Below are 25,092 nucleotides of genomic sequence, written 5' to 3'. Positions count from 1 at the left end.
CCCAAAATAACTAAATTGGAAAGCTGGAATTTATGTAGGGTTAGCTTACCTTGTAGGAATGTGGGAATAGGGAATATGCACTATCCCCCAGGGGGATGATAGGCATACTCTCCAGTGGGGCAGATCACAGCCCATCCATACCCTCTCATCCTGGATGGCTCTTAACCCTCAGACTCCCATAAATGATCCAGTTGTGCATGGGCTACCCAGCATGCTGATGGCCTTCCCTTTAACAGTACCTCACTCTTGCTCTGGGCTCTGATAGCATTTTTCTTTCTCATCCCATATCCTGGATGGCATCTTTTGTGTCACATTTGTATTCGTCATAGTTGAGCATGGACTGCAGTCCCCTTGGATTCACCACGTACCTGCCCAATTGTCATTTGAATTGCCCATGATTCTGGTGTGGCATTTTAGGCTTTGCAACCGGAAGAATATCAGGGGTGAGAAGGTGATTTTTTTAAAATATGAGACAGCTTGAAGCATCCCATTAGTTCCCATTATAATCTACTGTAAGTCACAGAGCAGGAAGGTGTATCCCAAAGGGACTTGTTGGAAGTCACAGAGAGAGCAAATTGAAGAGCTGGGACTTGGATCCAAGTCTTTGTACTCCATATTCAAAGCACCAGGCTGCCTCTATATGTAAACCTAAATCTGTCTCTTGACCACTTCCATCCTTGGTACTTAATTCTGCCCTCTGGCATTGGGCACACTAAATCTAATTCCCTTTTTACATGGCAGCTCCTCAGATACTTAAAGTCAGTTATTGTATCCTCCACAGCCTTCTCTTTTTAGTTTCAATCTTGCCATCCCATGGCCTTGAGTTATATGTGTGCCATGAAACAAGCTGGGGTAGCCCCAAATTTAAGTAGGAGCTCTTTGACAATCCCTTGAAGGGCTCTCTTAAGCAGAATGTTTTTAAGTGCAGGAAATAAAATCTATAGGATCTCAAAAGACACCAAAAGACAGTGAAAGTAAAGATGTAAATTTTTTTTTCAGTCCAAATTCTGAAATTTGTCAATAGAGCCACTTGGAACTCCATGTATCCTAGTCAGAGTAGGAATCCCAAGTTGTAAGCTAGGAGAAGCCTTAGAGATCATCTGGTTCAAACCTTCACAGTTTACAGCCTGGGAAAACTAAAATCCAGGGAAAAGATTCTATAAATAATAGAAGAGGGACCTCAAATCCATGCTTGCTGACCCCTAAATCCATTGTTTATTCCCCTGTCTCAAGGCCTCTGCCTCTTGAGGAGTCAGTGGGATCCTGGTGTGTGAAAGCACGTCTGGGATATCTCAGCTGATGACTTTTACTGACTTTTAACTTGCCCCTCCCCCACCTCCAAGTTCGAGGCTATTGTTGGCAGAAGGGATTGGATGATGCTGGGATTTCAAAGTCCCCGGGCAATTTTTCTCCAGGCTCAGCTAAACTTCCCTTAGCTCAAGGATCAAAATGACAAAGTATTCTCCCTCCCGTCCCTGCTTCTCTTTCTCTTTGTCCCTACCCCTTCTGGATGCACATAAACTATCAGCTTAATCTCTTCTTGTCATGGACCCTGATAATTACAAATAACATAGCTCCCCTTTCTCCTCCTCCCTCTCCATTTGTCCTTGGCCCTTGAGTACAGTGGCATCCCGAACTCATCATTCTGGGGCCTGCCCTCAGCAAGCAGAGAGCACACTCATCTTTTCCTCATTAATAACTAAACTCCTCGGGATCAGGAGCTTAATTCCTTTCATATTTATATTGCCAGTGTCTGAGACATAGTAATAACTTTAAAATGGTTGTTGAATTCTTGGCTGTGTTAATAATGATTTAAAAATTATTAAAGCCTTTTATTTATTTATGCATAGATGATTTTTTCAACATTGACTCTTGTAAAACTTTGGGTTCCAAAATTTCCCCCTTCTTCTACCCCATCCCCTAGATGGCAAGTAATCCAATATATGTTAAACATGGTAAAAATATATGTTAAATCCTATACATATTTATACAATTATCTTGCTGCTCAAGACAAATCCAATCAAAAAGGAAAAAATGAGAAAGAAAATAAAATGCAAGCAAACAACAAAAAGAATGACAATGCTATGTTGTGATCCACACTCATTTCCCACAGTCCTCTCTCTGGGTGCAGATGGCTCTCTTTATCACACGATTATTGGAACTGGCCTGAATCATCTCATTACTAAAAAGATCCACATCCATAAGAATTGATCATTATATACTCTTGCTGTTACTGTGTACAATGATCTCGTTGTTCTGCTCACTTCACTCAGCATCAGTTAGTGTAAGTCTCTCCAGGCTTCTCTGAAATCATTCTCCTGATCATTTCTTATAGAACAATAATATTTCATAACATTCACATACTGTAACTTGTTCAGACATTCTCCAGCTGACGAGCATCCCCTCAGTTTCCAGTTTCTGGCCACTACAAAAAGAGCTGCCACAAACATTCTTGCACACACAGGTCCCTTTCCCTTCTTTAAGATCTCTTTGGTATATAAGCCCAGTAGAAACACTGCTGGATCAAAGGGTTTGATAGTCCTTTGGGCTGATGATTTAAAAAACAGAACTGAAAGATTTATATCCAAAAGGAACTTTAGAAATAACCTAGGAAATGTCTTAATTTTCACAAAGTCACAGGAGACTCTGAAGAGTCTTCATAACACTAGAGAGCTCTTTCCACTGCCTGGCATTTCCATCCCAACTAAGTTCCAGGCACCAGAGCCAAAGGGATCTTGGTTTCTTTGGTGGATTTTGATTAAGTGAACCTATGGGGCTGTAAGGAGGGAGACTGGCATTGCTAAAGTGGAAGTTAGAGGAGAAGGTCAAGACAAGGAGGGTGGAGGGCCTTGAATGTCAGACTTGGGAGTTTGGACTTTTTCCTGGAGGCAATGATTTCTGAGCAAGACAGTGACATGTCAAAAATAACATGTCAGGAAGGTAGATCTGGTGGTGGTGGGTGAAACAGAAAGAGAGTCTCTATGATAGAGCCCACTCCCCCACTGCCCCACTCCTCATGAAGCCTTCAAATCCCAGCATCATCTTTGACTTCTCTCTCCCCCATCCCATGTGTCAGCAACTGACTGGACACTACTGCTGCTTTATCTTTTGCTGGCCCAGTTTTTTCCCCTGAGGCATTTGGGGTTAAGTGACTTGCCCAGGGTCACACAACCAGGAGGTGTTAAGTGTCTGAGGCCAGATTTGAACTGGGGTCCTCCTGACTTCAGGGCTGGGGCTCTCTCCACTGCGCCACCCAGCTGTCCCTGCCCAGTCTTGATAAAGCCTCTTAAACAGAGCTTCCCCCTCTTTCCAGAACGTCCTGCATGTACAGCCAGAGTGGTCCTCCACATACACAGATCACAGAGGTTCCGCATGACCTAATGAACAAAATAGAAGTCCCTTATCCTGGTATTAGGGCTCTCCATTATGATGACTCCAAGTTACCTTCCCATTTTCCTCTTACATTCAAAACGCAGAAAGAGCTCTTGCTGGACACCCTGTTTATCCGCTCTGATTTCCTCTCCCTGCCTGATTCTTTCTTGTCCCGAACTAACTGTTGTTCTGTTAAAATCTTTGTTTCGGGACCAGTTCTTCCCCATCAAGCTTTCTGTGCGCGAGGCTCCCCTTCTCGCAGGTGAGAGTGATCCCCAGCCTCCTTCTTCCTTCTTAACAGTGTCCCAGCCCTTTATTTATTTTGGGTCGTTTGTACTGCTGTCTTATTCCTGATCGCCCTCCCCTTCCCGGGACTGGTGGTTTCCCGGGTCATCCCCGAGGGGCCTGCTAAGTAGGCACGGCGCAGTCCACGTTTGCTGAACGCGGCTGTTTCTCCGAGGACTGCTCACCCCTTTGCTCCCGGGGTAGCTCAGGAGGGGGCAGGGGTGCTTGTTCCTCCTCTCCCCCCATAACTCTCCCACCTGCTTCCTTTCTTCCCCAGGTGATCAAGGCTGGCGTGGAGACCACCTGCAAATGCCACGGGGTCTCGGGCTCCTGCACCGTGCGCACCTGCTGGCGCCAGCTCTCCCCGTTCCACGAGGTGGGCAAACAGCTGAAGCAGAAGTACGAGTCCTCCCTCAAGGTGGGGAGCACCACCAACGAGGCGACGGGCGAGGCCGGGGACATCCCGCCTCCGCGCAGGGCGCTGGGCTCTTCCGGGCCGGGCGCCGACCCTCTCCCGCGCACCCCAGACCTCGTGCACTTGGATGACTCCCCCAGCTTCTGCCTGGCGAGCCGGTTCTCTCCGGGCACGGCTGGCCGGAAGTGTTACAAGGACAAGAATTGCGAGAGCATGTGCTGCGGCCGCGGGCACAACACGCAGAGCCGGGTGGTGACGCGGCCCTGCCAGTGCCAGGTCCGCTGGTGCTGCTACGTGGAGTGCAAGCAGTGCACCCAGAGGGAGGAGGTCTACACCTGCAAAGACTGACCGCCCTCGCGCCTGCCTTCTCCTCCCCCTCTGGGGCTGAGGTGGGGAGGGGGCACACTCCGCTCTGACTCCGGCCTCGAGACCCCCACACAGGGTTTGACAGGGGCGGCTCTTGGATTCAGAAGGCAATGTTGACGATGTAAGCACTTTTGTGTGTGTGTGTGTGTGTGTGTGTGTGTGTGTGTGTGTGTGTGTGTGCGCGCGATGTGTGGTCGTGTGTTCGAGTGCGCGGTTGTGTGGTCGTGCGCGCGCAGGGTGCTGGTGGGGCGACCTAGCTGTATGACCTTCGAACCCTTCCCCCTCCCCTCCCCTCCCCTCCCCTCCGACTCTGGGACCCCAGCTGCCAGCTCTTCCTGAAGTATCCCCGCAGATCTGCCCCTCCCCTCCCCGGTGTCAGGCGTTTTCTCCATCTCTTGCTGACTATTTCCCGAACCCGAGGCAAGACGTCCAGGGGTCTGTGGGATTCCTCCCTCTTTCCCGCACTCTCTCCCCAGGCTCTCTGATTAGGACGGAGGGAGCGGGGAGGAAGAGGAGAGAAGCGGACCGACGTCTCCCTTTTTGGAGACCAGAGAGGAAGAGGGCGGTCCTTATTAAAGCCCGCGCTGCCCGAGGACCAGCAAACAGAGCTCTTAAGCTGGAAGGGACTTGGAGTCCGGCCTCCTCTTGCCTCAGGACTCGAGTAACTGGATTTCCCCCAGCCTCAGTCGTAGCAGTGAGGGAATACAACCCGGGCGAAGGGCTCACCCAGTGGAGGTGGAGCTTTCTCACCCAATGGGTGGGAAACGCTCTCTAACGATGAGATACCCTAACGAGGAATGGGCTTTCTGAGCAGGAAGCGTTTTCCGTGGATGGAGCTCATCTGTGGCCCTTACAGGAGGATCCTGTCTCCAGGATTCACGCTCTCTGCACAGGTTAACCCTGCCGGCCGAGTCCCTATCCAGCTTAAAGGTTTTGCGATCCCGTCTTCTGGCTTTCTGTGTAGGGTGCTCCCCTCAGTGCCTCACCCACAGGGGTGCAGGCACAGGGGAAGACTTCGGAAACCCCCAAGAGACAGGAGTCCAGAGAAGGCAGGCTCATGCCTGGCCCAGCTGGTTCCCTAAGCTCCCTCCCCCAGCACTATCACTGACTTTGGAAAGCAAGACCACTAGAAGGCTGTCTTTGGAGTCTTTGAATCAGGGAATCGGACGCTCGGCCCCTGTTCCTTCCCAGTTCTTGTCCTGCCAGGGGATTGAGTTAATTGGATTTTCCCCTTCCCTTCTTTTCTAGAAGGACACCAGGCACTTCTCTTCTAGTGACAAATGTCAGTGATTATTTTTTGTTGTCACTCGTTATGATTAATATTATTAATTATTATTATTATTCCCTACCCCTTGCGCATCTTGTCTCATCCTTGCGCACATTTCCTACTTCTGAAGGGGTGGGCAGAGCGCGAGTAGGAGCAGTAAGAGCCTCGCATTTGGATGAGGGGATTGTACCCGTCTGGCCTTTATCCATTGACCATCCACCCAAGTGGTGTAGCTGGCCCACCCCTGCCTCTTGGTTTGCCCTGCTCCCTTCTTCCTCCCTTGACTCTGCTTTATATTGTGTTTTTTTTTTTTTTTTTCTTTCTGGAAACCACTAAATTGAAGAATTTTTTTTTTCAAACAAAACAAAAAGATATAAACATATACACAAACACACACACAACTGTTCCTGTCCGATGAATAATCGGGGATGCTGAAGCCCAGTGCCCTCTCTGCCTGAGTTGAGAGGGTGACATCATGAGGACTGGCCCTCCCCCATAAAAAAAAAATCCATGCTTCTAAAGCTGTGAAGTAGATCCAACCCCCACCATGTCCTCCTAGAAACTCTTGAGTGCACTGGGATTCAAAGAGACACGGAGAGCTTTAACTTTGTTCCCCTCCCCTGGGATATCATGAGCTGTTGGCCCTTGGCCCGGGGTTCCCGGTGTAGTGAAGCAGCCATAACCAGGTCGATCCTTTGGATTTGTTCTGTTTTATCTTTCCCCGAGACTGGAAGATTTGGCTGAGCTTCCTTTGGCTGGGTTCTCCTGAACTTGGCCTTGGAGGGATGAGGGGATGAAGGACTGGAGAAAAGGGGTGTGTGAAGGTCCTTTGGGTAGGTTAACTCACACGTGGCCCCTACTCCCTGTTGTCCTTCTACTGCAGGGTTGGGGGTGGGAAGAGGAATTCTGGGGGGAGGCTAAGATTGGTGGGGAACCGGAGAGAAGACATTCTCTTAGGTTCGATCATATGAAGTGCATACTATTTTGGGGGGGGGTGTTTGGGAAGCAGGTGGGTGGGGTCGGGTTGACAAAGGACTTGGAATGCCCTGAGTTTTTGTGGGGGGTTTTTTGGTGTCGAATGAGGGTGGGGAATGGCTTTTGGTTGGTAGAGGAGGAGGTGCAATCAATGAAGCCATTTGTAAAACACCATCTTATTGGTGCAACTGGAACAGGATGGCGTAGGAAGGGCTGCCATACTGGAGGTCGCCCTCCCTGCCCTCATCTGTTCTCAAGGCGACATGTATTTATTGTCACAAACTTTCCCAAAGAAACTTCTGGTTTGAATGTGGTGTCAAAGCCCTGCCTGTGTGTGCCTTTCCCTCTCTCGATCTCTCCCATGCAGAAGTCAGTCAACAAGCATTTGTTAGGTGCCAGGCACTGTGCTAAGTGCTGGGGGTACAAAGAAAGGCAGAATACAGCCCCTGCTCTCGAGCAGCCTTCAGCTGAAGGGAAGCCCTTTCTCTTAGGGGTAAGGAAGGCAGATGATACTAGGATGGAGCCTGATGGCTTTTACCTGGAGATAATTCTTAAGTCATAGAATTTAGTGTTATTCTGCTATGCCTAGTTGTGTGTTTTGGAGGTAAAGGAGCTGAATGGGTAATACAATAGCTTGTGACAGTGTTTATATATATATATATATATAAATATATGTATATTTTTCTTTGTGTGTATATGTATGTGTGTGTATATATGTATATATGAGCAATGTGTGTATGTATGTACATATATATAAATATAAAATGTGTGTGTGTATAATTTTTCTTTTTCCAAGCCACATGTTTGACAAGTGAGAGAGAAGAGCTAGGAAATCATTAGAGAAGTGCAGTCAGGAGCAGGCATGAAGAACTACTGAAGGAAAACTCCTGGTGTCCTAATTCACACACTGAAGCCTGGGAGAGTCACTGTATTTAAAATAAAAACAAAACAAAAAAACCAAATTAAACATATTTATATTAATGTAGATATCTCACTTTCCTGTTATATATTGTAAATAGTAAGGTTTATTCTCCTGTGGTCCAGAAGAAAAAAAGCAAAAATTAAATATATTGGAATAAATAGTACAGACTCACCTCATATATGATCAGGTGGCGTATGAATTCTGAGCTCTCCAAGGTAGGGGAAATGCCAGTCAGGACCTAAAGACAGAATAAAGATCACAGATTTAGGGCCAGAAAGGTCTATTTCCATTCCCACCCCACCTCACCCATTTCACAGAGGAGGAAACACTGAGACCCACCCCTAATCGGCCTAATCATGTGGGTTAGTACTGGCAGGTTACCTGGTTCCAAGTAGTCAGTGTTCTTTCTACCACACCAGTGAGCCTGGAGTGGGGATAGGAGGGTTTGTTGATGATTTAGTTTTTAGTTTTGCTTGACTTGCCCTCTTAATCTCCAGATAAATCCTAATGAGTATTTTGGGCGAGAAGGAGAGAGTGTAGACAGTCTCATTGTTCTGACAAGGGAAGCCAAGTTTAAAGGCTTTTAGAATTTTTATTTTTAAAGAAAACAATCCTCCTCCCCTCCCCTGCCCAACACTCTCCCAACAGTTATGGACAGATATAACTTTCAAAAGAGTTGGAGCTGGGGAAGAGGGGCTCTTTCTCTCATCTTTCCATTCCCCATTCCCTTTGAAATGGCTGGGCTCCGCGGAGGCAGAGGGATGAAACTATTCATACCCTCGGTGACAAGACTGCCCGGGCAGAGGCACAGGGCACCCATTTATTTATATATCTTTAGGGGAAGGTCCCAAGATAAAGGAAGAGGATTTTTTTTAAAAAATCAATTATCACATTTAGCTTTATTTCAAGAATATTAAGAAAATGTAATATTTTTTTAAACAAGGCAAATAAAAAATGTTTGCTGTTTTGTTTATTTTATGTATGAATATATTGTGGTGTGTGTATTGTGTGTTGTATATGTGTATCTTGTGTTGTGTATGTGTGTTCAGGTTTAAGTGAGGTGGTTCTCTGCCTATACCTGAAATACCCACATGCTCTTATTTATTGGACTCATGTGACCGAGATTTCTAGGAGAAAAAAAAAACAAAAATACTTGTGTGTATGTGTATATATGTATAATATATATATGTATATATACATATATACACAGAAAGTTTTTTTTTTTTTTTTTTTTTTTTTAAACAGTGCAGATAATAGGATTTAAGAAATAAGTCTTAGTGCTTAAAGTACACAAAAGTTAAATGATTTGGCTGGGGTGAAATACTAAATATAAGAGAGGGGACTTGAATCCAGGTTTTCTAGACTCTAAGCCCAGCTCTCTGCCCACTATATTTTAGTGTCTCTGATGTATAAGGCAGGGTGACTAGGGCGTTGCCCAAGGGTGTGAAATTTAGAGGCATTGACAGACAGCATTTGTAGTTTTTTAGTAGTGGGGATAAAAAAGAGCTTAGCACTTAGCAAAAATAATTAATCTAAACCAGAAACTACCAGATGGCAGTCTGTGTCCCCCTGACGCCCTTTACCACCACTCAGAACACACGGGGGCAGCGTCCAAGCCAGCACTTCTCCCTTTCCCTTTTTACTGACAATGCCTTTTCTACCACTTGTCAGTGTTTGTGTTCCTTTTCCTGGATGAAAAAATTCCTGGTCAGGGTTCTGCACACGTATGTATGGAGAAGGAATCCAAAAGAAGCCTGAAACTTCAGTCTTCTCTCCGGAAACCCTAGCAGCCCTGCCAAGAACTAAGAACATGTGGTCTTCTCCACCTCTGGCCAAGTGGAATGGGCCCAGAGCTCCAGAAGGAATTAGTTCAAGGATGTGTGTGTGTGTGTGTGTGTGTGTATGTGTGTGTGTGTGTGTGTGTGTGTGTGTGTGTGTGTTTGGTCTGTGACTCTGTGCATTTGTGTGTGTCGGTGTCTAATCTGTAGGGTTCTATGGGTATGTCTGCTCTCTGTGATTCTGTGTGTTCTGTGTGTGTTCTCTCTCCTACCCATTCCTGAAGCCAGGAATATTGGCAAGCAGGGGGTCCTCAGGGGGGCCCTCCCCAGCCTCCAGCTTTGACTTGGGAGTCTCCTAGAGATGCTTTTCTCCTCCCTGCATCCTCTGCCTCTTCCTACCACAGACAGGCCCCTCTGAGGAAGATGTCCAGAGCTGGGAGGTGGGGATGGGGTCCCTCTCCCTCCTTTTCTCTTGCTCCTGCACTCTCTCCTTGATTTCATGCTCAGATCACAGTTTTTAGATCTGGAAGAGTACGTATGTGTCATCCAAGTGGAAGGAGCGCTGGCTTTGTTGTCAGAGGGCCTTGGTTTGACTTTCAGCACTGATTGTGACCTTGGGCAGCTGCTTTGGACCTCAGTTTCCTCACCTGTAAAATGTTAGGGTTTGACTAGATGGTCTCCCAAGCCTGTTCTAGAAGGGGCACGTCTAATGTAGAGTTTATCTATGATTTTACTCCAGTTCTTTCCCTTCCTTCCCATTCCCCTCATTTCTTTGTGTCTCTTTCTCTCAAAACTGGAGCTAGACCTGAGAAGGGTGGCCAAGATGTTGAAGGGTCTGGAAACCCTGTAGTTCAGTGGAAGGAACTGAAGCTCGTTTTTATTAAGGGAGTTCCTTAGAATCAACCAATCCCCTGACCCAGCCTAGTCCCTTGGTCCCTGTCCCCCTCCCAAGCCCAGCCTGGCCTGCTCAGAGTATGAACGTTAGCATTTGCTTTGGATGAGAGCAACCTTGTTGGAAAGGAGGGAGGGAGGGAGGCAAGCGGAGGGCCTGCTGAGAAGTGTTGAAGGGATAAGGGCTTGGGAAAGATGAACACTAACCTATGAAGAATTTGTGTATTCTTTTTTGTCTTATGAGAGCCTAAATTATTTTTCTCTACCTCATGTGTACAGCTTGTAGGTATAAATCTGATTCTGAGTGACTGTGGAGAATGTATTTAAGTTATTTAACACCTTTGTATAACAAAAACCTGAGAACAAAATGAAAACAATAAATAAATGTATTTTAAATTATAGTTGGTGCTTGTCTTTCATTGTTCATGGGACGAGGAGGAGAAGGGACATAAAGAAAAAGATACTGGGGGGCACATAACATTTAATTCAATAGACATTATTTATCTCCCATGTACAGATTCTGAGCTGAGCTATAGGGTAAATATAAAAAAGGCCAGCTAGGAGTCCATTTTGGCCCACAAGGAGCTCATAGTTGTGATGGTTAAAAAAAGTTGGAGACATAATTTCTTGGTTATTAGTCACTTTATTAATAATGCTGATATTTTAAATAAAAGGCCAGCACACTCTTAATTGCTAAAGACAATATGGCATCTGATTTCTGGCTTATATGCTCTTGGAAAAGAGATGTTTCTGAGGGTGACAATCAACTATGGGTAATGATGAGAGAAGGAGAATGATGAGGAGCTGAGAATGATGTATAATGTTGCCCCAATCTTGGGCAATCTAGGCAAGGGAATCTATTTCCATCTAAGCTCAGATTGGAAATTTCTTGTAAGATTGGGTGCGGGTGGATAGAGGAGAAGGAGACTGGGTTTTTAAAATGAGGACAACAAAAAATAGGGGTCCTGGATCTTCCCAGATCATTGTTATTAATGATTCTCTCACAATCTAGATGAAAGGAGAAGATCCAAATGTGAATAAACTGCTCGTATCCTCGACCCAAGGGAAATCGTCCTATCCTTTTATTTCTAGAGACACTAAAACAAGTTCAGTCCTTGGGGAATTAAACCTTCTAGAGCGGGTGATCTTACTTTTCTTCATTTTCTCCCTCCCACCCTTAAAAGAAATATCTCTATAACAAAGGTCCAGAGACAGTTCATGTCTAAAGTCTCCCCTTAAAAGGGCCCTTCTGGAAAAGGTTCTCAGTGAACAAAGTAGATAGGAAGTATAGGACAGATATTTATTTTCTCCACCATAATATAAATACCTAGAACACAAAAAACAAATGTGAATAAACAAATACTTAAAATATAAAACAACCCATCGCACATTGTTCCTGGATTTTGTGGCAGAGCTGAACAGATTTTATATTTGCCTCATCCATACTGTGTGAGAAACTCACAGTGGCCAGATCTTGGCCAACCAGGCCCAAGTGTATTGGAGAAGGACAGAATGGAGAAGCACAGGATGCTTGCCATTTTATAGGAGGACAGAAGCCATCAGGTTTAACCCCCTCTTAAGGCTAATGAAGAAATGGATGTCCAGAGAAAGGAAAGGACCCACCCAAGATCACACAGATGTTAAATAGCAAAGCTAAGTTTGGAACTCATCTTCTCTTTCCATCTAATAAGGAACATTTAACTTTTTCCTGTCCTTGTCCTCCATGGTAAAACTTCATTAACCTTGTATTCAACATGAAAGAAAATGAATTCTAGTCTTTGCCATGCATATATGCACAGAAGAAATAATATAAATTGATTTTATTTCTCCAAGGATAGATATAGCCACATTTTAATAAATTCAACAACTAATTAAATTAAGAATTTCTGATAACTGAGGCAGCTAGATGGTGTAACGGATAGAGCACCAGCCCTGAGGGACCCGAGTTCAAATCTGGTCTCAGACACTTAACACTTCCTAGCTGTGTGACCCTGGGCAAGTCACTTAACCCCAACTGCCTCAGCAAAAAAAAGAAAAAAAAAAAAAAGAATTTCTGATACTTCAATAGGACGACATAGTTATTTGTCAAATCTTTCTTGTCATTCCCCAGAATCCCCCACACCTTAGGCTGGGAATGTCTATAGAATGCTGAAGCTTTTTGGTTTGGTAAGATAGACCCAGGTTTTGAAGCTGGAAATATGGATTCCAACTGAATGCTTATAAAATCATTTTAAAAGTTTTTCATTTCCCCAAAAATTCTGTTGACTCTTCTCAACTAGGCACTAGGGATAAAAAGAGAAGCCAATAGTCAAGAAACAATCTACTGCACCAACTACTGTACAAATAAAATATATAACAGAATAAAAGGGAAATAATCTCAGAAGGAAGGAATTTCAGATTAAGCAGGACTGGGCAAGGCTTCTTGCAAAAGGTAGCACATTGGCTAAGACTTGACAGAATTCAGAAGGCGAGGATGAAGAAGGGGAGTGAGCCAAGCATGGGAGATAGCCAGTGAAAATGCTTGTAATCAGGTGACAGAGCGTATTGGGCCAGGAAGAGCAAGGAGACCCGTACCACCAGTACCAGAGTATGTAGAGGGGCATGTGGTGGCAGGGAGGTGTTGGCAGTCTGGAAAGGTAGGAAAGAGCCAGGTTATGGAAGACCTTAAATTATCAACAGAAGATTCCAGCTTGGTCCTAAGAGCAATAGGGAACCAACTTTCTTTGAGTTGTTTGGGGGAGGGGTGATATGATCAGTCCCCTGCTTTAGGAAGAATCAGTTTGACTGAGGGGCCGGAGTGAAGAGGGGACAGCCTTCCAGGGAGAGGGGAATGCCTTGCAAAAGCCAAGTAGCAGGAGATCATATGGTTCCATGATACTTTTCCAATGTCCCCCATAAATCCTTCCCACATGCTAGAATAAATATGCCCAGTAACTTCACTGGTTTGCTTACACCATGGTTTCCTGTGCCTTTGCTCTCCTGTTTGCTCTCTGCTGGGCATACTCCAACTTATTCATATTCTTCTGAAAGGCTGGTGTTCAGAACTGAACACTGTCCTGTTGATGGGGTTCCACCAAGCCATGGAAAACAATGAGATGATTGCCTACGTCCCTCTAGACGCCGAGCCTTTCCCGACGCAGCTGAAAATTGCCTTCTCTTTTGGCTGATATATAGTGAAATTAAACTAATTCTTGTACTTGTAATTAACTTTTCATCCACTCTGCTACTGAACCCCAAAGGCAATTGGTCTTTCCACTAAGCCAAACTCTTCTCTATTTGCTGTCTCTTCTAATAGGAGAGTAACTGCTTAAGAGCAAAAGTGGAATTGATTTTTGGTTTGTGTCCTCAGATTTAGCACCAGAGGCACTCAAAAGAGATTTTTCTTTCTTGTCTTTCAAATGGATTGTAACCTCCTTGAGGGGAGGTGTTTTATTCCTTATTTGATTCTTAGCTGCCTACCCAATCCATAGCAAAGCAGAGGGCACATAGCTGGAAGTCAATAAATGCGTTAAATTTACAGTTGTCCAACAGAGTAGATATTCTCCAAGTCCTTCTGAGCTTTAATATTCAGTGTTCTCTAAACTGTTCCCTGCCCCCTCCACTTAAAAGTCCCTTATTTTTTCCAATTACATAAAAAGATAATTTTTGACATCCATTTTTTATAAAATTTTGAGTTCAACTTTTATTTCCCTTCACTCTCCCCAAGGCAGCAAACAATCTGATATAGATTATGCATGTTGAATCGTATTAAATATTTCCACATTAGTCATGTTGAGAAAGAAGAATCAGAACAAGAGGGGGAAAACACGAGAAAAACACACAAAGAAGTGAAAATAGTTTGCTCTAGTCTGTATTCAGACACCATCAGTTCTTTGTATGTGGACGGCATTTTCTATCACGAGTCTTTTGGAATGGTCTTGGACCATTGTATTGCTGAGAAGAGCCGAGTCCTTCATGGTTGATCATCACAAGCGTTGCTGGTCCTATGTACAATGTTCTTCTGGTCCTGCTCACTTCACTCAGCATCAGTTCATATAATAGCCCGGTGATTTTAGGGAATTTCTCCCACCCTTTCTTCCTGGACGTTCTCTTCCTACCTGTTTGACTCCCCCCCCCAATCTTTATTCAAAGTACACCCACTAACCATGGGGTCCTCCAAGACTCTGTTTTGGGCCCTCTTCTCCTCTCATTCTCTATTTTCTCACTTCATAATCTCCCATGGGTGCAAAGTGCCTTCTATGCAGATAAATCCCAGGCTTATACCCTACATGAACACAACTCTTGGACGTCTTGGATGACTTATCCTGAAAGCATCTTTATCTCAATAGGAACATACCAAACGGAACTCATTCTCTTCCTGCCTCTTGCCTCTCTGTGCCTTTGCATTGGCTGTCCCCACCCTGAAACGCTCTATTCCATTACCTCAGATGTTCTTTTCCATGATTTCCTTCAAGGCTCACCTTCTGTAGGCCTTCCTGGTCTACCAGCATGAGGACCCCCAACTACTAAGGCTTTCCTGTGCAGATAACCTTCCATTGTATTACATATCTAATTATTACATGTTGTCTTCCCCAGAAGAATATATATGCTCCTTGCCTGGCAGGTATTGAACATGTAATAAATGCTCACTGACCAACAGAAATTCAGGTGAGTTGTTGGGAGTCTCCTTGGGCCGCTGATGGGTTGAATGAACAGGGTCATGAAGCAGAAGTTGGACTTCCTACCTCAGAGGCCAGTTCTCCACCCATTAGTACCAGCCACCTTTGCTAAACAACCATTGAAAGCAACAAATCAGACATTGTTTTCTGATCTGTAGCATGAGGAGCTTGAACTCCGTGGCCTGGGGCTTTTTGGATCAAAGTGTATCATCCTGTGGCCTTTGAGTCATGGGGAACAATCCCAAGAAACTGAGGTGACATGGCTCCCCGAGGCCATCTGGTTAGGAAGACACAATAAGAAAATAACGATATAATCTTGTCATAAGAGTGGCACTGAACATTTAAATATGCATGGATGCATGCAGTCACACACATATATAAATATGCATGCAAATAGATATATGTGTGTAGAGAAATATGTATATGTGTGTGTGTGTATGTATACACATCTCCATCACTGGTCTCTGTCCCCCAAATAAGCCCTCTGTTTTTCCTCAAAACATTTTCTGTGCCTGAACTGGTCCCCTTCCCCCTTTCTGTCTATTGAATGGGTCATTTTTTTAAGTCATGTCCATGATCCATTTGGGGTTTTCTTGTCAAAGACACTGGAATGTTTGCCACTTGCTTCTGCAGCTCATTTCACAGATGAGCAAACTGAGGCAAACAAGAGGAAGTAACTTGTCCAGAGTCACATAGCTCCTAAGTGTCTGAGGCTGGATTTGAACTCAGGAAGAGGAGTTTTCCTGACTCCAGGCTCAGCCCTCTGTGCCCTGCATCACCCAGCTGTCCCTAACCACCCTTTAAAGCCTCTTTCAGGAAGCCTTTTCTGACCTCTCTCCCCTTAAGTGAGCTTCCTCATTTATAAATGAAATAAGAATATAAAATCTATCCATTTGAGGGGTGACTCTCCAGCTCTAAACCTGTGATTCTAAGAACCTAAGGACTACCTGGCCTTTCTCCTCTCCCACCTTTCCTTCCCTCTCTCTGCTCCCTTTCCCCTTCGGCCCTCATTCCCCCCCTTCCCTCCTCCCTTTCTGCTGCTCACTCAGTCCCTCTCCTCCCACTCCCAGGCTCAGTGACGGAGCCCCTGTTCCCCTTCAGGGCAGAGAAGGGAGATGGGGATTGGTCTTTCTTAGCCAGATTTCCTTTATCCCCCCTGGCTAATTTCCTCGGAATGAGAAGGGCAAGGATGAGCTGAGGGGCTCTGGTCAGGAGGGAGCTGGCCAGCCTGGCTTTTGGTCTCCCTTTTCTATCCTCCCAAACCCTGTTCAATATCCCCCTCCCCCCAACACGCACACAAACGCTCTTGTCAGCAAAGTCAACCCACTCTCATTTTCTAAGAGCAAACTTTCTGGTTTTACAACTTTCTTTTTCCAGAGCCAGGGCTGCTTGATCGAAGCTGAAGTTCCCTTATCTGTCCCGAGGGGACCCAGCTTCGATTCAGCAAGGCAGTCCTTGGACTAGCCAGCAGTCAGTGGGGCTTGGGCCTGGGAAACACAGGACTGCTGAGGTCAAGATCATGGACAATCAGAGACAGCCCTGGTGGGGAGGAGAGCAGAGAGGGCAAGGTCTGGGGAGGGCACATCAGTCCCTGAGGGACTGGGACCTGGAGACCTTTCTGTCTCCAAGGAAGGCTCCCACCTAGTACCTGTGCTCATCCACAGTTTAGGTGCAGTTTTTGCCAGATGATGAAGTCATCAGCGGGGGGCTGAGGTGGGAAGTGCTCCAGAGAGCTCCTCCTGGGGACTGCTAGAGCCTTTTCACCAGGTGAACATCTAAGTCACCTGCTGGGTTATTTGTCAGAGAAAGATCTGCTTCCTCATCCTACGAAGACACAGCAGAGCATGGTGAGAAAAGTCTGCAAGCCCGGATTTGACTCAGCTTTGTCACTACTGACTTATCTCGACCTCCAGAGCCTCAGCATTCTCCTTTAAATGGAGATGGGCCCAGTGATCCAGCCTGAAATTCCTCCCTCATGTATTCCTGAGTCTCCTTCTGGGAAATATGCTTCTCTTATGTATCTCCCCAGGATCTCCTGAAATAAGGCTCTCTTAGCTTTTGGCAATAATCACATCTGGGCAGATTGGTCCCACCACTCTGCCTGTATTCTCACAGGCCTCTCTTTGTATGTAAGTTCGTCAAACAGGACATTAAACTAGATATTGATTACTTTGGAGAGGTTTTAGCTCAAAGACAAATATATAAATAATTATTCATAACCTTGGAAAATTAGCTCAGATAACTACTCTGCAGGAAGAATTTCACTTTAGTAACTTGGAAAGAAAGGAGTGAAAATACACATTTCCTTTCTTTCTGTCGGGCTCCACCTTTAGTCCAGTAACTAGCTGCATGGCCAAGATTGAATCCTTTCCCTTCTTTGGGCCTCGGTGACTTTTGCTGTAACATCAGGGGCTTGGATGAGATACTTTCTCATACCCTTCCAAGTCTGAAATCCTAAGCCCTCTGTCCCCCAACTTATGCCTGAGTTCTAAAGTAGCCCCCAGCTCTAATGTTTGTTGTGTGTTCTGAGGTCCCATCCAGCCCTGACATCTGTTCTTGGACCCTCCTAGTGCTAAGAGTCTATGATTCATTCCCAAGAGTGGAATGCCCACTCCTGGCCTTCATGACTCTTCATGCTCAACCTTCTCTTGCTAAAGCTCCCAGGGCTGATGGGCAGCAGGTGGAGATGGGAACAGAGAGACTGGAAGGGTTACGTGTCCTTTGTAGCTAAACCCAGGGATTAGGGGGTGTATGATTCACACATTCCCTCCTGTTCCCCGGAGGTGTAGACACAGTCACTTTTTCCAAGAGAATCCTTGGCCCAGCCTTGGCCCACATGCTTCTGTCTGTCCCCCTCCCCGACCCAGAGTTTTTCTGCTTCCCACCTCCAGGATTCATTACTTACACTGAGAGATGGTAGGGAGCAGCTGGGGCAGACCCTTCCCTGATAGAGTCCCCTCCATTGCTTCACCTTCCCCTCTCAGGATTCCATCCTTGGGGGACAGTAAGATCAGAAGCTACTTATGACCAAGGGAAGCCACAACATTTTCTTCAGATGGGGAATTCCATAGGGATAACATCCACAACCCCTCCTTGCAGCTTCCAGCTTGGATGGGCTTATTTCAAGGAAGTCCTCATGTGGATTGGGGATGTTACTTGAGAAAGAATCCTCTATACCTTAGTTGGAAAAATATCGAAGCCTTTGGGTTAAAAATTATAATTAAACAAAAATGAATAAGCAAAAATCCACTGATTTTTTTCTTCAAAGGATAATCTGAAAATTTCTTGTCCAAATATGGTTTCCAGGGATTGTGGGTGGAGAGAGTCCACAGTGGATGGGAAAATCATCATGATAGCATAAGCCCTAGTGTTAGAAGGCAATTGGAAGTTACCTAATACAACCTATTCATTTTACAGATGAGGAAACTGAGTCACAGAGAAGGAAAAAGTCTTACCTAAACCCAGACATTAATGAATTAATAAGCATTTATTAACTATCTATTCTGTTAAGATAGAATACAGATAGATAGAAAACAAAAATTAAATAACCCCTGCCCTCAAGGAGCTTATATTCTAGCAGAGTTGGAATTTGAGTTCCTTCTTCAAGTGCAAACCTTTTCCCATAGCTAGCTTCTTGGAAGGAGGTCTACAGAGTAGAGAGAAAAGATAGTTTTGTACTGAGCAGGAACAGTTCTCTCTATGCTAGCCATATGCATTTCAAGGAGACCAGAGTGTTCATTCCTGGACATGGGCATCAGTGCATAGATCAGGAGCCATCTACCCTTCCTTGTTTTCCCCAAATCAAATATCTTGGTTTACCTGATCTGTGGACTTCTGGGCTCTGAATTTTTCAAGCCTCATCCTTATGAGGAATATCTTCTATGGCTCCCCAGTGCCTTCTGGAATTAATTTTATACTTAATCTGAAATTTAAGGACTTTTGCAATCTGGCTCCTCTCTATCTAAAACAGAATTCATCTAGTTCATCTCCTTTATTTTACAGGCCCAAGGGAGCCTTGCCCAAAGTCATCCATTAGTAATGACAGAACCAGTATTTGGTAGCCTCCGAGCTCCATATCACAATACCTTTTTAGACTTGCTCCCTTAGTTGTGCTTCGGGCTCTGGGTCAGGGATGCACTTTCCTGAAAATACTCTTTTTTTTCATCTCTTTCTGTTACCAGTTTCCTTTAAGATTCAATTCAAATGTCATGTCTTCCAGGAAGCTTTCTCCCTCTTGTTAGTAAAAATAATCTTTCCCTACATCTGATCTCATAGCATTTGGCACTCTTCTTGTCCAGCTTTGTAAAGTATGGAGACGATGAATTATTATCCCCATTTCCCAGAGAAGGAAATTAGGGATCAGAAAGTAGAAGTTTTGGTCACGCAACAATTAAGTATCTAATTTCAAATTAAAATCCAGACCTTTTAATTGGAGCATCTGCTCTTTCCCCATAATCCCCTTTAGCCTTCATAAATATATGGCACAACTTGGCAGGGATAGTTTTTGTTTCTTTTGGAGTGTCCAATGCCTAACAAAGTGCATTGCATACAAGAGAAGCTTAATAAATGTCTCTTGTGTTAGTTTGAATTGAATTCCCACTTTGCAGATTAGGAAGCTAAATCCAAGGGATGAGACTGGTCCAAGTGACACAGAGTCTGTGGTAGAACTAATTTATCTTTAAACTGACAGCCCAGGACTCTCCAATTTCCTTAAGATTCAGCATATTCAGCTTATAAGAATTTGAACTGTGACCTTGTCACTTTTCCCTTTCTCTATGGGGGCATTCCTTGCCTATGACTAACTTTAAAATGGTGGTTAGAAAAGTGGATTTGCCATAGTCATCATCCCCAGTGCTGCTGTGCCTTCACTAACAATCTCTTCTGCTTCCTTATCATGGTGTTGAGGTAACCTTGGAGTCTTGAAACTAGGGCTCTCAGAGTACATCCTTGGCAGGTTAATTCATGGAATGACTGCAAATCTGAACTGGTGATAAGTTGTGTGTCCCTTGCCTGAGGACCAGACAGTCAGCAAATAATCAAGCAAGCACTTATTAAGCACTTGCTGTGTGCTAGGCTTAAGTGCTGAGGATTATAAAGAGAGGCAAAAACAGTCTCATCTCAAGGAGATTGCTTTCTAATGAGGGAGACAGTAGGTAAAAACCATGTTCCTACAAGATATGTACAGTTTAAGTAGAAGATAATCCCAGATGGAAAACACTAATGGCGATGGCCCCAAAGAGATGAACTAGAATGTGTCACATTACTCCAGGAACTTACTAGAGAATGTTACAGGGAGGCAAACACTTGATTTATACAAAAACTTGCCAACAGTTAGAGCTGCTGAAAAGTGGAATGGATAATCTTGGGAGCTGGTGAGCTCCCCGGATCTTCTTTAAAAGGAATGCTAGATAAACACTCTTTGAGGAAGTTGTAGAGAAGATTCCTGCTCTTGGACTAGATGCTGTCTAAGAACTCTCTGTAATTCTTTGAGCCACCCTCAAATTCCAGCTTCTGGGATAAGAACTTACTATTTTACAAGAATTTCTGGAGAAATTGGAAAATAATATATTGGAAACTCAGCATCGACCTAACATCTCACACTCCATATTAAAATAATGTAAAAATGGGTACATGATTTGGGTATAAAAGGGTGGTATCATAAGCAAATTAGGAAAGCCAGAGATAATTTACTTATCAACTCTTTGGAGAAGGGAGGAATTTATGACCAAAAAAGAAATAGAGAACATTATGAAATGCAAAGTGGACAACTATGATTACATTAAATTAAGAAGGTTTTATGCAAGCAAAACTGATACAAACAAGGAAAGGGAAGTACAAAGCTGGGAAAAATTTTTTTACACAGTGTTTCTGATAAAGGTCTCATTTCTAAAATATATAAAAAACTGTCAGATTTATAAGAATGCAAACCATTCTTCAACTGATAAATGGTCAAAGGATATGAACAGACAACTTTCAAATGATGAAATGAAAACCATCTTATAATCATATGAAAAAATGCTCTAAATCATTATTGATTAGAGAAATGCAAATTAAAACAACTCTGAGGTACCACCTCACATGTCCCAGATTGGCTAAGATGACAGGAAAAGATAATGATAAAATCTGGAAGGGATGTGGGAAAACTGGGACATTAATGCATTGTTGGTGGACTTTTGAAATGATCCAACCATTCTGGAGAACAACTTGGAAGTATGCCCAAAAGACTATGAAACTGTGCAAACACTTTGACTTGGCAATACCAGATTGGGTCTTTAACTCAAAGAAATCACAAAGGAGAGAAAATGACCCACATGTTCAAAAATGTAGCACCTCTTTTAGTGGTAGCAAAGAACTGGAAAATGAGTAAATGCCCATCATTGGGGAATGGCTGAACAAGTTGTTATTCAGCCATACGAAGGTAATGATTTTAGAAAGGCCTGCAAAGATATCCATGACCTGATGCTGAGTGAAACCAGCAGAATTAAGAATACATTGTACACAGTCATAGCAAGATTGGAGCATGATCAACTTACATCCAAGGATCAAATTTTATGAAAACTGAGATTTGAGAGCTCATGACTTGTTCAAGTAACTGTGAGTAGTAGAGTTAGAGTTTTAAATCCAGTTCTTCTAGCTTAAAACACTCACCTTTTTAAAAAATCATACCACACTTCCTTCAGAGTAGTGAATGGAAAGACTGAGGGCCCTAAACAATTGGGGCACAATTTGGGGACCATGAAGAAGATACATCTCTAAGAGTATTGGAGAGAAGTTAAAGGAACCAAAGAGTAGGGGTCCAATTCAGTTCAATAACATCAATAAAAAATAATGTGTACTACTATGTATAAACTGATAGTTATACATAGAAAAAACTGGCAGAGTACCTGCCTTCAAGGAGCTTACATTCTGTTAGAGGGATAGGAGCTACACACAGGCAAGCATGATGCAACATAAGGAGTGTCCCAGGCTAAGAGTAGGTGCCATGAAAGAAAAGGGAACCAGATTGTGGAAGAAATTAAACTCCAGACTGAAGAGATGGTATTTTATATTATAGGCAAAAATGATTCACTGATGGTCGTTGAGGATGAGAGAGAATGGTCACATCTGAACCTTAACAAGCTATTTGGATGCTGCGCTGGAGAGAGAATGAATCTAGAGGGACCAATTGAGAGTTAACAATAGTTTGGATGAGTAGGGATAAGAGACTAAAACAGGGTAGTGCTCTTACAAGGGGAAGGAAGGATGTGGATGGGAGAGATGTTGGGTAGAGGGGCTGATTGAGACTTGGCAGTTGATAGGATAAGGGTTGAACAGAATCTAGGATTCTGAGGTTGTAAATCAAAGTGACTGAAAGTCTGGTGCTTCCAGGCCCTGTGCTGAATGCTGAGGATTCAAACAAAGACATAAGGCAGTCTCTTCCCTCAGGGAGCTTACAGTCTATTGGAAGATGCAACATTCACGTACAAGCACACAGGATAAGTAGGAAAGAGAGGGAAGGCTTTAGAAGTAAGAGGGGCAGGGGAAGCCAGGAAGTGGAGATGAGGAGAGAGAACATTTCAGGCAGAGGACAGTCAGTAAAATGCCCGGATTCAGAAGACAAGAGAAACACCGAGGAAGTCAGTATCCAGGTCTCCCCCCACATCCACAGGTAAGAAGGCTAGGAAGAGCTTTTAATCCAGCCAGAGGATTTTAATCCACCACATCCTAGCACCCGGACTGGAATTGTAATCCTTCCATTTACTCTGTTGATGACTTTGAGCAAATTATTTCTTTTTGTGTCTCAGTTTTCGGACCTGTGAAATGGAGAATTTGGACCTCATTCTAGCTTGATGTTTTATGATCCAATAAACTAAGCAGTTTCCTGGACGGGGCTTAGTGCTGAGTAAGAAGTGGTCTTAGCCTCCTAAGCTGCAGTTCTCCCCTCACCTTTTCCTTTATTTCATCCCACCCCCCTCGGCAGCACTTTTAAAAATCCAACCTGCAGTATTTCACAGAACACCCACTTTATATGTCTGCCCTGTGCGTTTAAAGCAGAGAGTAGATCTGGGGGTATGGGGGATGGGGATGCACAGAGTGCTTCATCCTCTGCCAATAACCTATTTTCTTTAGTAGTTTCCCATGACTAAGAGTCGGCTGAGCGGGGATGGGCCTCCGGACCGCAGGTGGGAAAATAAATGAGAGACCCACCGGTGCCCTGGGCCGTGGCTGGGTACCCACCAGTCAGGAGGGGGAGACGGGGCAGTCGGGTTCCAGTCATTCTGACTCAAGGAGCCCATCAGCGGTTAGAGCAGGGGGCTTCGGGGCGAGCTGGGACTGATTTCCTCCTCAGAGCAGCCTGGACCTCAGTGAGTTTCACTTCAGCCCAAGCCACTGGTCCTGGCCTCCCTCCCGGCTGGTGCAGCCCCAGGTGGAAAAGCCCTGGGTTCTAGTCCAGCTCTGACACAAGGTGTGCAGCTCTTCTGGAAAAAGGGGGCAGAAATCCTGGCACAACTAAGCCCTCGAGGTTATTGTTGGCAGGGTGCTTTGGACACTGCAAGAGAGCAAGGTGAAGGAGCTATGGTTAGACTGGTATTCAGGAGACCAGGGGAGCTGTCTGCTAATAGCAGCTCTACTGGTATGTAATTTGCCACTGGGTGAACCTCAGTTTCCTCCCCTGTAAAATGTAATCATATTTGTACTAACTATGCTCATGAGGTGGTTGTGGAAAACAGCAATTTGTAAGCCTCCTACTTTTATTAAAATGAGGGCCACTTTCTTTTCCTTTCCTTCCTTTTGCTTTCCTTTGCTTCCCTTCCCTTCCTTTTCCTCTTTCCCTTCTCTCTTTTCCCTTCCTTCCTTCCTTTCTTTTCTTCCTCTCTTCCTTCCTTCCTTCCTTTCTTTCTTTTTTCTTTCCTTCCTCCCTTTTTTCATTCCTTCCTTTCCTTCCTCCCTTTTTTCATTCCTTCCTTTCCTTCCTCTCTCCCTCCCTCCTCCATTCTTTTGTTCCTTCCCTTCTTCCTTCTCCCTCCCTCCCTTCTCTCCTTTTCTTCCTCTTCCCTCCCTTCCTTATTTCCTTCCTTTTCTCCTTTCCCACCCTCCCTTCTTTGCTTTTCCCCTTTCCTTCTTTCCTTTCTCCTTCCCTCATACTCTTTCTTCCTTCCTTTCTCCCTTCTTTATTCTAGTTCTTTCTCTGCCTATTCCACTGCCCATCTCCTCATATTTCTCTGTGTGTATACTTGATTCTCTGTGGCTCTGGCTCTCTCTCTCTCTCTCTCTCTCTCTCTCTCTCTCTCTCTCTCTCTCTCTCTCTCTCTCTCTCTCTCTCTCTCTTTCTCTCTCTTTCTGTCAGACTTTCTGTGTTCCTTTCTCCATATCCCTTTCCATTTGCTTTTATCTCTGTATCTCACTGTATCCTGGTCTCCTTTCCCAGTAGATTCACCCAGTAGATGGGAGACTTTGGAATGCAAGAGGGCTCATTGTGACAGAACCCAAATAGCTGGAAAGGTCACTTACCATTCCAAAGTCACCTCCTCCTCCCCAGCACATTTGCTTCTCTAATGAAAAGAGGCAAGAGGATTTAGGGCTCAGTGAGGGAGGGCTGGGGAAGATTGCTTCCCCTTCCCCTGGGTCTTCCCTTCCATCCCACCCCTGGTATGTCTGAGAATTTGGGGAGGGGGGTAAAATTGCAGAGTAATTCAGGGAGCTAATCCATGAGACCAATGCAGGGGGCAGACACACATTGCCTCCCTAGCTACTCCCCCTTTTGTGCACAGTGTTTGTACATGGAATGAAGAGATTGGAGAAGCCAGCTACCCTCCTCCCATCAGATCCTTCTCTTTTCTGCCTTTGGAAATTCATGGCCTCCTGGAGGGAGAGCTGGGGAAAGGGGCCAGTTTTAGCCCTGGGAAGATGGCAAAACCATGAAGTTTGCCTTTGTCTTCTCTGATTGCCCTTGTGTTAGATCCTATCTTGTCCCCTCTGCAATCCTTCCATTCCCATCCCCCCACTCCACCCCACCACTCCAGAAGCCTGTTCTCTGGAGAGCCTGTCCTGCAAAATGACCCCTCCTTTGCTGTCTCTTCTTCCATCACAATTTCCACTTCCCCATCTCATGCAGATAACTAGAGGAGAATATCATTAACCTAATGAAGCTAAAGATTTCTCATTTTTCTATCCCTTAAAAG

The 25,092-nt window shown here is 44.7% G+C and overlaps 1 protein-coding gene across 1 annotated transcript in view; it reads left to right on the top strand.

The window, feature by feature from the left end:
* The window catches only part of WNT9A (Wnt family member 9A), an 83,471-nt gene extending 72,803 nt beyond the window's left edge, over nucleotides 1-10,668 (top strand). Inside the window, exon 4 of the mRNA XM_074283115.1 lies at nucleotides 3,935-10,668. Coding sequence (XP_074139216.1) covers nucleotides 3,935-4,420 — 486 coding nt within the window. The 3' untranslated portion in view covers nucleotides 4,421-10,668. The remainder of the gene's footprint in view (nucleotides 1-3,934) is intronic.
* The last annotated feature ends 14,424 nt before the right edge of the window (nucleotides 10,669-25,092 follow it).

The sequence above is a fragment of the Sminthopsis crassicaudata genome, chromosome 1 (assembly GCF_048593235.1).
Source record: "Sminthopsis crassicaudata isolate SCR6 chromosome 1, ASM4859323v1, whole genome shotgun sequence".
In the NCBI taxonomy this organism is placed as follows: Eukaryota; Metazoa; Chordata; class Mammalia; order Dasyuromorphia; family Dasyuridae; genus Sminthopsis; species Sminthopsis crassicaudata.
Note: the sequence above shows the minus strand (reverse complement) of the source record. Positions and strands in the feature narration are given on the sequence as shown.